This window comes from Zootoca vivipara, chromosome 1 (genome assembly GCF_963506605.1).
Source record: "Zootoca vivipara chromosome 1, rZooViv1.1, whole genome shotgun sequence".
NCBI classification, from domain to species: Eukaryota; Metazoa; Chordata; class Lepidosauria; order Squamata; family Lacertidae; genus Zootoca; species Zootoca vivipara.
This window is the reverse complement of record NC_083276.1, coordinates 120,464,624-120,476,446: the sequence shown is the minus strand read 5'-3', so window position 1 is coordinate 120,476,446 and position 11,823 is coordinate 120,464,624. Positions and strand designations below refer to the sequence as shown.

The 11,823-nt window shown below is 46.3% G+C and overlaps 1 protein-coding gene across 1 annotated transcript; it reads left to right on the top strand.

Annotated features, from left to right (window-relative positions):
* Positions 1-3,833: 3,833 nt before the first annotated feature.
* On the top strand, positions 3,834-8,111 carry LOC118093213 (testis-specific serine/threonine-protein kinase 6-like). The gene has a single exon (XM_035132189.2). It carries the CDS (start codon positions 6,241-6,243, stop codon positions 7,072-7,074), a length of 834 nt encoding a protein of 277 aa, XP_034988080.1. The 5' UTR covers positions 3,834-6,240; the 3' UTR covers positions 7,075-8,111.
* The last annotated feature ends 3,712 nt before the right edge of the window (positions 8,112-11,823 follow it).

Here is an 11,823-nt window from a genome sequence, read left to right as displayed (position 1 = left end):
TTATTCCCCCCCCCGAAAATATTCCTCGGGAAACTGCTTGCAACGGGATTGTGTGTTTGTGTGTGTGCGCGCGCGTTTACTTCCCAAATCTATAATGCGGGATATGTTTGATCGGAAGAGGACGCGGGGAATCAGATTCTGCTTTTCTTAAAGGAAAGTAACCGAGCCGTAAAGCATTTAAAAGCAAAGGAGGCCGTGTGGGCCCGTCCGTGAGAGAGAGAGAGAGCAAGCCTCCGTTAGGCACAGCGCCTTTATTAGCAGCGACCAAAAAAAAATGGCCACAAAATAGCTAGCGAGCCTTCGCAGTGTCCAGAACTCTTCATCCAGCGGAATGTTAACAAAGACTTGGTGTTCAAGTCTTAAAATGGAGTGTGGAGATAAAGACTACCGTAGCAGCCCGGAAACCTATGTTTTTCTACTCGGAAGTAAGTCCCACTGAGTTCAATGGGGCTGCTCCCACGTAAGTGTATAGTTCCAAGCATCACTCAGATTACACTTGCCATGTGTGTACAGAACTTTTCTAGAACCCAAGAACCAACCTACAATTTATCATTACTCCCAACATTTTAAAGCTCAGTCCTGTGTTTCTTGGGTGTAAGTCTCACAAAAAAAACAACCCAATGGGGTTTACTCCCAAGTAGGTTTGCATGTCTAGCCATGTTTTTTAAAAAATATTATTTAGTAGGGAGTCTTTTGTTATACAAAAACCATCGTACCTGGACACTGGCCAAGCTGGCTGAGGCTGACGGGAATTGCAGTTCAAAACATCTGGAGGGTGCCAGGTTGGGGAAGGCTGATACATAAACCGCTTAACAATTAGCATGGACTAAAGGCGCATCTCTGCCCCCATCATTAAGCTCAGACCCTGAGGTCCAGTCTGAGAGCCTTCTGGTGGTTCCCTCACTGTGAAAAGTGAGGTTACAGGGAACCAGGCAAGAGGCCCTTTTCGATATTTATGCATCCCAGATCATCTTCCAAATTGCTCTGCCCATTCCATCCCTAGGCTCTTCATGTTCACCACCCTCCTTCCTGCCCTCTTAAAGGTAAAAGAAAAGGGACCCCTGACTGTTAAGTCCAATCGCGGAGACTGGGGTTGCGGCGCTCATCTCGCTTTACTGGCCGAGGGAGCTGGTGTTTGTCCACAGACAGCTTCCGGGTCATGTGGCTACCATGACTAAGCCACTTCTGGCGAACCAGAGCAGCGCACGGAAACCTGTTTACCTTCCCACCGGAGTGGTACCTACTTATCTACTTGCACTTGACATCCTTTCGAACTGCTAGGTTGGCAGGAGCAGGGACCGAGCAATGGGAGCTCACCCTGTCACCGGGATTCGAACCATCAACCTTCTGATCGGCAAACCCTGGGCTCTGTGCTTAGACCACAGCACCACCCGCCACCTGCCCTCTTAGTCACCTACTAATGGTCACCTGTTTGTTTTTCTATACCTTAGGAAGGGACCTCTAATTTTGCAATCACTCACATGCCAAGGTAACCTCACTATCATGTGGGCTTTCATAAGTGCGGTTTTTGCAGCAGAAGACATAGGTCGCCTCCAAGCTGCCTGGAGAGATTCAATCCAAACTGGAAATTTAGGTTTGTGCAACTCAAGTGTCGTGGTGCAACAAACCCACCTTTCTTTTCAAAACAATAACAGGTTTTGTGGTTCTAGAATCAGGTAGGTAGCCGTGTTGGTCTGACGCTGTCGAAAAAATGAAAAAATTGTCCAGTAGCAGCTTAGAGACCAACTAAGTTTCTTCTGGGTATAAGCTTTCGTGTGCAGGTTTTGTGGTTAGAAAAGATGCGGAAATGCACTTAAAATGAATGGGATAAATGGTTGATTAATTAGAAGATGTATACAGTGGTACCTCGGTTTATGAACACAATTGGTTCCGGAAGTCTGTTCATAAACTGAAGCGAACTTTCCCATTGAAAGTAATGGAAAGTGAATTAATCCGTTCCAGATGGGTCCGCAGCGTTCGTAAACCGAAAATTCATAAACCGAGGTGTTCATAAACCGAGGTTCCACTGTAAAGGCAAAGGGACCCTTGACCAAAGAAGATGCATAACCACAAGCAAATCAGGATAAATTCAGGAGGAATGCTCATCATTTGTATAATCTCCCTGCAAAGTGCTCAGTAAAGACCTAGGGCTGTAGGTCAAGGCCTACCCAGGCCAACACTATACATTTAAAGCAGTATCGTCCCCTCATAGCTACAATTCCCAGAGTGGTTTAGCAATCCCCCTTCCCAGAGAACTCTGGGAATCGTAGATGCCACTTAGTTAACATATGAGGTGAAATTTGAACAGAGGGAGACTGGTGATCAAAATCTGAGATGTTGCCTTTCTTCAGCAACAAATTGTGGTTCCCTTGGTGGGAGGCGGAATCTGCTGGCGGCAAATTATTGCAGCATTCTTGCACAAAACCTTCCTGTTTTTCCTCCAGTTTGGCTCTCGTGCATTTTTCTTCTTTTAAGTGTACTGGCCCTGTTTGTCCATTTGCCTGCCAGCCAGCAATATATGACAGCTGAAAACATTACCTTGCTATCTGCGGTCTTATAATTATAATGCATGTGGATGCACGTGGCTCTAGATTATTCAACTGCTACTACCCACAGGTAGGTGCAGTAAGAACATTAAAAGCAATAGAAATAAGAGACAAGGTGTGTGTGTGTTTTTTTTAAAAAAAACCGCATTTATTATGCCTACATGCAGTGCTGTTTTTCTAGAAAAAGAGGTGCCAGAACCCACCTGAGAGGTGCTGGAGCTAAGTTCCAGTGAGTTCCCCCTGAGAGAAAGAAAAAAAGCCCCGCCTTCATGATTTCTAACCACTCAGCTCCAAATACTTTGGCTGCAGCCTAGGATACCAAATACAGAGGGCCGATCCTCCCAAGTGTCCCTATTTATCAGGGACAGTCCCAGATTTAAAGGGACTTGGGTGGCGCTGTGGTCTAAAGCACTGAGCCTAGGGCTTGCTGATCGGAAGGTCGGTGGTTCGAATCCCTGCAACGGGGTGAGCTCTCGTTGCTCGGTTCCAGCTCCTGCCAACCTAGCAGTTTGAAAGCATGTCAAAGTGCAAGTAGATAAATAGGAAGGTAAATGGGAAGGTACATGGTGTTTCCGTGCGCTGCTCTGGTTTCACACAAGACCCAGAAAAACTGCGGACAAACGCCGTGCTCCCTCGGCCAGTAAAGCGAGATGAGTGCCGCAACCCGAGTCGTTCATACCGTAACTGTCAGGGGTCCTTTACCTTTACCTTTTAGTCCCAGATTTGCAGAAGCCGTCCCAGTTTCTGATTTGATCCCGGAATGTTCCGCTTTTCCTTAGGACATCCCTATTTTCATTGGGAAAATGTTGGGGGCCATGGAGTTATGTGACCCCTGAGCCAAGGAGTTAAGTAATTCTGCAACCTTTAAGAGACATCTATAAAGGGAGCCCTGTATAGTTTAGTTGGGGGGGGGGGTATGTTGAATGTTTTATTATGTTTTTATATATGTTGGAAGCCACCCAGAGTGGCTAGGGCAACCCAGTCAAATGGACGGGGTATAAATAATAAAATTGTTGTTGTTGTTGTTGTTGAAGAATAGAGCCTCCCCCGATGAGTGCATGGGGCATTCTTCATTAAAAAAACCTCTTTGCTATATGTATTTGCACAGCTGCCATGCTGGGTCCAGTGCTGGATTTACGTATAAGCTAAACAAGCTATAGCAGGCATAGGCAAACTTGACCCTCCAGATGTTTTGGGACCACAATTCCCATCATCCCTAGTTAACAGGACCAGTGGTCAGGGATGATGGGAGTTGTAGTCCCAAAACAGCTGGAGGGCCAAGTTTGGCCATCACTGATGTAAGTAATGGGCCCCACCTGCTAGCCTGCTCCCTAACATATCACTGGTTTCAGTTCAACAATGACTCTGATAAAATACATGTTTTGTTATGTGCAAATGGCTTTAGATATCTTTACGTCGGGCATAGGCAAAGTTGGCCCTCCAGATGTTTTCGCCCTCCAGCTCTATGATTCTATGTATGCTTCTAAGTGTGCCACCCGAACATTTAGGGTAGGTTGTTATTACTAGGCAGGTGTAGGCCATTAGTTGTTGCACTTCAAGGGATCAAAATGATGGATTTAATTAAAGCATATTTCGTAAGAGGAGTCAAACTACTTCCTATCTGTGACACCTCCTAACAGGAGTTAAACAACTTCCTATTTGTGCAACATTTCTTACTGGAAGAAATTGAAGGTTTTGCTTTTACCTGCCAGTTTGACCTTGAGTTCCCTGCCCTCCTTGGAGATCTCTTTCAGGCCTTCTTTGTCAGGGCAGCTCCTTTGCAGAGAGACAAACCCAGCTTGCCTTTAAAATGCACCTTAGAATAAAGGTGAAGGTACCCCTGACCGTTAGGTCCAGTCGCGGATGACTCTGGGGTTGCGTCTCTCGTCTCGCTCTGTAGGCCAAGGGAGCCGGCGTTTGTCCACAGACAGCTTCCGGGTCATGTGGCCAGCATGACTAAGCCGCTTCTGGTGAACCAGAGCAGTGCATGGAAACACCATTTACCTTCCTGCCAGAGCAGTACCTATTTATCTACTTGCATTTCGTGCTTTCGAATTGCTAGGTTGGCAGGAGCTGGAACCGAACAACGGGAGCTCACCCCGTCACAGGGATTCGAACTGCCGACCTTCTGATAGGCAAGCCCTAGGCTCAGTGATTTAGACCACAGTGCCACCCACATCCCTACATTAGAATAAACCATGATGCTAATTTATATTAGCATAAAATATTTCAACTTCCCTTTTCCTTTTAAATCGAGGGCCTATTTCCATCATCCAGACAGTTAGAACTCCCTAGAACGTCCTGTGTGTTCTTGGCAGACAAAAAATTGGTTCTGCACATTTGAGCCGTTTTGCACAACTGATTTGAAAAGATTAAGAATTGAAAGCAGAGGTGGTGGACAGCCTGTGGCCCTCCAGATGTGGTTGAGCTTCAGTTCCCATCATCCTTGGTAGCTGGGCCTGATGGGAGCTGGAGTCCAAGAACATGTGGAGGGCCAAATGTTCTCCACCCCCAGATCTAAAGGAACTTCTGAAGCAGGTCAAGGGAGGAAGGGTAAAAGAGTATTGGGAAATAATTTATAATGGATTGGGGGGGAGTTTAAAAGTACCCTTTTTTAAAAAAAAAAGTCTTTTTTGTTGGGGATATTTCAGACAGATATTCCCAGGTGTCAAAAAAAGATTATTTATGTATGCCACTACTGCGGCCCGTGTTTTGTTAACCCAAAAATGGATAACAAATGAGGTCCCAGCTAAAGAAGAATGGCAACTTAAACTGATGGAAAATGCGCAGCTTGCGGACCTAATAAGAGAACAAGAAGAACATACGTTTAAAGAAGATTGAAAAATGTTTATTGAATATATGGAGGAAAATTGTATACACTTGAAAACTTTGGCAGCGTTAAGATAAATTCAAGTGTAAATAAGTTTTGATTGATGTAATAATGGAATGCTGAATGGTTTCGTTTTTATAGACTATGCAGGGATTGTTATGCAAAATGAGCCATGGAAAGAGAAGAAGGGGAGTCTTTGAAATTTTAAGGTTGTTTATATGAATATTCTAATTTGTAAAACAGAAAATTTAATAAAAATTATAAAATATAAAAAAACTATACAATGCCTCAAGAGGTAGCTCCACCTGGGAATTCTGGACATAATGGAAGAGGTAAAGGTTTTGGATTGTCATAAAAGATGCAAGAGGAAAGGATTAATAGGAAAGGACCCACAAAGGGGAGGGTGGAAATCCAGGAGATTCCTTAGGATCTTGTTTTTATGATTGATGTGTGATATAGCTCTGTAAAAAAAATTGTTTGAAAAGCCAAATAAATAAATTTTATGTATAAAAAAGAGAGAAGAATGTCATTGAGAATTCCTCCATAAAGTTGAAGCAGGTTATATCATCCATCCCTTGAAGAAGAGGAATCGAAACCTCCTCCAGCTCCCCAGTGTTGATATCGAAGCTGGACCTACTAGTTCTGGGACCACAAGGGTCTTGGCACTGCTGATTATGCACAGGAAGACACAGCGCATGACACTCCCAGCCACTTCACAATACCTGTATGAGTAGTGATGACTTCGAAGCCAGGCCCTCAGTGGGCACATGGGGGGTGAAAGTCTAGAGATGTCTATCACAATGGGTTAAAGCACTGAGTCCCGGGAAGAAAAACTACAGGCCTTGTCAGCCTGACCAGGTCATCATGTCAAGGGCTTCCAGAGGAGACAAACTTCTGAGCGACCTTGGTTACAAGTTGGGCCAAACCTTGGGAGAAGGCAGCTATTCCAAGGTGAGAGTAGCCACTTCAGCCAAATACAAGGGGCCACTAGCCATCAAAATGGTGGACCGGCGTCGAGCGCCCCGGGATTTTGTGGAGAAGTTTCTGCCGAGGGAGCTCTCCATCTTGAGAGGGATCCGTCACCCGCACATCGTCAGAGTCTACGAGTTCATCGAAGTCTGCAACGGGACGCTGTACATTGTGATGGAGGCCGCGTCTACGGACCTGCTGCAGATGGTGCAGAAAACGGGCAAACTGCCCTGCGCCCCTGAGGCCCGGGACATCTTTGCCCAGGTTGTGGGTGCCGTGCGCTACCTCCACGACCGGCATTTGGTGCACCGGGATCTCAAGTGTGAGAACGTGCTGCTCACTTCGGACGGCCGCCGAGCAAAGCTGACCGACTTTGGCTTTGGCAGAGAATCGCGCGGGTACCCAGAGCTGAGTACCACCTACTGTGGCTCTGCGGCCTACGCCTCTCCTGAGGTCCTCATGGGCGTCCCCTACGACCCCAAAAAGTACGACGTGTGGAGTTTGGGCGTCATGCTCTACGTGATGATAACCGGCTGCATGCCCTTCGATGACACCCACATCCATAACATGCCGTGCCGCCAGAAGAAAGGCGTCGTTTTCCCCGAAGACCTGCCTGCTGTGGCGGAGCCCTGCCAAGCCCTTATTAAGCAGCTGCTCCAGTTCAGCCCAGAATCTCGGCCCTGTGTGGGGCAAGTATCTAAGAACAGCTGGCTGAAGGGGGAAGCCTAAGTGTGATGGCTTTCCCTACTCTGGTGTCGCCAGGACACCTACCAGACGCAGCTGCTTCAAGGGAGGGGGGTCATGTTAACCGGACAATGGAAATGTATAAGTTGTCAGAAAGATTTCTGGGATGTTGAGCATGAGAGAAGAAGTGGGCAAACTGATTTAGTGGGGGGAAAGGAAAAAGAGAAAAGCAATTCAGATGTAAGTTCCTCTGAAATTAACGGGACTTACTTCCAAACAAATGTATTTAGGTTTGGGGTGCCAATGAGATCTTTAAAACCCACTTTTGTGTGTCAGCTTCTCATTCTGCTCAGGGTGATGCTTCTCGTTTGTTTAGAGGGGGGTTCCTACGGATCGCTCAAGTTTGGGGGAATTGGTTTGCGGGAGCGGTGTCTCGCACAGGGTAGCATCCTGTACTGAGGAAGTGCGTCAGAATCCCCTGTAGCATTATAGAGGATTCTGACATGCCGTCTCAGCATAGGTGGGGTGCTGGCCGTACTGGAAGGAGCTGGACCAGAAACAGGACTCTCACACTGCCTTTGGTATGGGGTACCATTGCTTGTGCAGTCCTAGGCAGCTGCATGGTCAGGCTTTTCCTATGGAATCAAAATGCTTATAAAAGTACTGTACCCTCTTCTGATTGGATCATATTTAAAGGGCAACCGTGGATTCCCAACAAAAATTGTAAGCTCGCCCAAGATCTTAGGATCCAAACTTTCCCGAATCAAAGGGATTATTTACAGGGTGAAGGGCAACATGCTTTAAATGTATGGTGCGTGAACCGAGTGTGTGAACGTTGTCACAGTCCATCATGAGAGTTGATCAGGATTATGCAAGCCATGTAATCGGTAACAGAGGTCCAGATTGGAAAAAAGCTCAACTCAATTGTATCGAATATTGGCCCACAATACTATATCATGGTAGAAATGTCCACAAGGCCATGGGCGTAGCCATGATTTTTGTTGGGGGGCAGGCAGGACTTTTGTTGAGAGACAGAACCAACATGATTGGTCAGTCAGTTAAGTACAGTCGTACCTTGGATCTCAAACGCCTTGCAATTCTAACGTTTTGGCTCCCGAACGCCGCAAACCCGGAAGTGAGTATTACAGTTTGCGAACATTCTTTGGAACCTGAATGTCTGACAAGGCTTCCGCAGCTTCCGATTGGCTGCAGGAACTTCCTGCAGCCAATCGGAAGCTGCATTTTGGTTTCTGAACGTTTGGGAAGTGGAACAGACTTCCGGGACGGATTCCATTCAGCTTCCAAGGTACGACTGTATTTCTGTTGTTTTACTTGATCGGGGGGGGGGGGCAGTTGACCTCCCCTTGGCTATGCCCATGCACAAAGCAGTCATCCAATCAATACATACATAGCTCAGTTGGTTGGAGCGTGGTGCTGATAATGCCAAGGTCGCAGGTTTGATCTCCATAAGGGACAGCTGCATATTCCTGCCTTGGACCAGATGATCCCCAGGGTCCCTTTGAACTCCATGATTCTATGAATTGCCCAAGTCTCCACTATAATAGGGGATATGATTATCAGTCTGTGATGGCTCACTGGAACCTAACTTGCCACCTTCAGCAATGGAGATGGCCAGTTTCCTGATCCTCGGGTGAAAGCAAGCATTGGACCCAGAGCCGTCTTTCCTATTGGGCTTGGTGGTGCGTTGCGCCAGGGCGCTGGCCTCTCAGGGGCGCCCCAGTGAGGGGGGGGAGCTGCGCGGCTTTGCCAGCAGCCTCCCCTTTCCCTGAACTCCCAAGCCTCCATGGGAAGAGAGTGATCCCCACACAGGCTTGGGAAAAGGTCAACAACTCTGGAAAACGGGGGGGGGGGCACCAGAGGGATCTTTGCATGGTGGCGCCAGATATGCTTAAGACGGCCCTGATTGGACCTTTTCTGGTCAATCCAAGGCAAGGCCTCACCAACGGAACAGGCAGATCATCCTGCAGTCCGCCATTCAGTGAGTTATCCAAAGTCTTTGTCTTCATGAACCTATCTGCAGCTAATCGGGTCAGACTGTTCTCACTTACTCTCTGCTTTTTCTCTCCACCTGCTTTTGCCCCCTTCTCTCCCCAAGCAATAATCTTTATACCTTCTGCGTTTGCAGAAATTGACTCGTTGACTCGCCCGAAAGCAAATAAAGTAAAATAAAGATCCACGGTCCTGAGGGAGAATCACACACATCATGGCTTACGCTTGCTGCTCAATGGAAGAGAAGTTCTTGTAGGCGCCATTGGAACCGCAGCGGGGACGAAGCAGGGGAGAGAAATGATGCAAGGGCAAGCTATGTGGCAAACTTCTAATCTAGTTTGGCCTTTGGGGTTTCCCTTGATAATGGCTCAGTGGAATGATAATTGCTCCACAAGATAAGAATATTGGGGTCATATGGGAGAGATGATGCAGGCACAGCCCAAGTGAAAGTCAAGCTGCCGTGTCTGTCAACCTGACCTGAGGTGTTTTTCCAGACTGGCCAGCTCTCCCTCCAATGATGTTCATAACACAGGGACAACAGACCCTCCATGCACCCCTGTTTTTCATTGACAAAAACCACCCCTGTTTCTGATTTGATCACAGAATGTCCTGCTTTCCCTTAGAACGTCCCTATTTTCATCGGAGAAAAGTTGGAGGGTATGGAGTTATGCAACCCTTGAGCCAAGGAGATATGTGACTACACAGTACAATCTTTAGAAGGCAGCCCTGTATTAGGATTTTTTTTAATAAAAAAGTTTACTGTTTATATATTTGTTGGAAGCTACCCAGAGTGGCTAGGGCAACTCAGTCAGAAAGGTGACCTGTTAATAATAATAATAATAATAATAATAATAATAATAATAATAATAATAATATGATTACTATGGAATAGGACGTCCCTATTTTCAGAGGCTGAATGTTGGAGGATATGAGGGACAAACACTTTGTGTACTCAAGTAGGATTATCGACGCATTTTATCAGACAGTTCAAAACTAAAAAAACACCTCATGGCAACAAGGCCTTTCATTTCTTACCACAATAAACTTGGGTCCTGTGCCATAACTAACCAGCCCCAGTGCCATTTTACATATAATTATGCGGGGGTTACATTCCGAGGATCACACCTAAAGCCAAAATCAAGTATCATCAAAGCACATTGAGTTCAATGGTCGGCGGGATTGCAAGAGTTGTTGTTTTTGTGAGCATTTTCACCCCTCCCATTCTGAAAATCTGGTGATATCTGCTGTTGGGAGGGAACAGTTAGGAATTGTTACTTTGTTGTTTTTCAGTCCTGACTCTGCTCTCTGCCGTGTGCTGTGTGCAGTTTAATATCTTCTGTAGACAAGATGGCTAAGTGAGAGGCTGTAACACTCACAAAGCCAGATCTGTAAATATGCAGTAGTTAATAGAAATAAATGAGGAATGTTTTGAAACCTCTACAAATGCTTCTGCTGTTTACTGCTGATTTGGTGCTCATAAAGCCCAGTTATGAGTCCATGATTCCCGGGTGTATGCTGAAGGTGTTCCAGACGTCCTGCCCAGGCATAGGGGCCTAAGAAGACCTGGACAGATCCTGGCATTTACCCACATATGGTAGCAGGCGGATGGTTGCTGGTAGCAGACTGGTGGTTGCAGATGGCTATTGATGGTTGGATAATTGGATGTTTCTGATCCATTTCCATCTGATGCTGCACATCGGAGTTGAGCTGTGAGCTGAAGCTGTTTTTCAAGCTGCTGTTTGATTTACAGAAAGGTATGTTGCTGGCTGCCAAGAAGACAGCAGAGACGCTTTTCCAGTTTGCCTGTTAATTGTGCTGAGTGGGGAGAGAAGTTGCTGAAAGAGTCAAGAGTATTTGGGGTGCATGAAGGGAAGTGTCTTGCTGTTAACTAAACACAGGCATGGCTTCTGCACATTCTGGCCAGATGTCTCTATCTTTTCCTCTCCTTACACCAGAGACCTATCCTACGTGGCAGGTCAAAATGAAAGCACTTTTACAAAGGGAAAAGCTTTACCATACTATAGAAGATGACCCCCCCAATGAGGATGATGATGGATGGCCAGCGTGGCATGAGGCAGACATGAGAGCCAGGGGGACAATTATTCTGAGTGTCCAGGACCAGTTGTTGGTCAATTTGGAGAACCAGCAGACTGCACGGGCTGTTTGGAATAAACTTCGAGATATGCATCTAAGACAAAATGCAGGATCCAGTGTGCTTTTCTTTAAAAAGCTGTGTAGGCTGGAATTACAGAAAGATGGTGATTTGCCCAGCCATCTAGCCCAGTTAAAACGTCTCAGACAGGATCTTGTCCAGCGAGACTTAAATATTTCAGAAGCTGTTTTTGCAATGCTTATCATAAACAGTTTGGATGAATCTTATGATGCTGTAGCTGCTCAATTGTCGTCTTTGCCCAATGACCGTCTAACAGAAGATTATGTGTCTAGCGTGCTCTTGAATGAGTGGGATCGCAGACAGACTGCTAGAGAAAGCAGGGACAAGGCTGTTGGAAATGCTTACAAGCCTTCAACAGGGGAAAGTGAAAGTGTTGCAAAAGCTCTTAAAATGCGCCGCTGTTTTTCTTGCGGAGAGGTCGGCCATTTTAAAAATCAGTGTAAAAACTCTTCAAAGAAGAAGAGCAACTTCAAAGGCAAAAGGGGAGGAGGCCGAAAACCCCAAGGGCCAGCTGCATCAAAGGCTTTGATCTCACGCAGTTCTAATCAACTCACACGTTCTGTTTTTGTTGTCGATTCAGGAGCCACAAGGCACGTGGCCAATGATAAAAA

What these genes read in the sequence shown, in the direction of transcription:
- LOC118093213 (XM_035132189.2), top strand. Translation starts at nt 6,241, where the DNA reads ATGTCAAGGGCTTCCAGAGGAGACAAACTTCTGAGCGACCTTGGTTAC.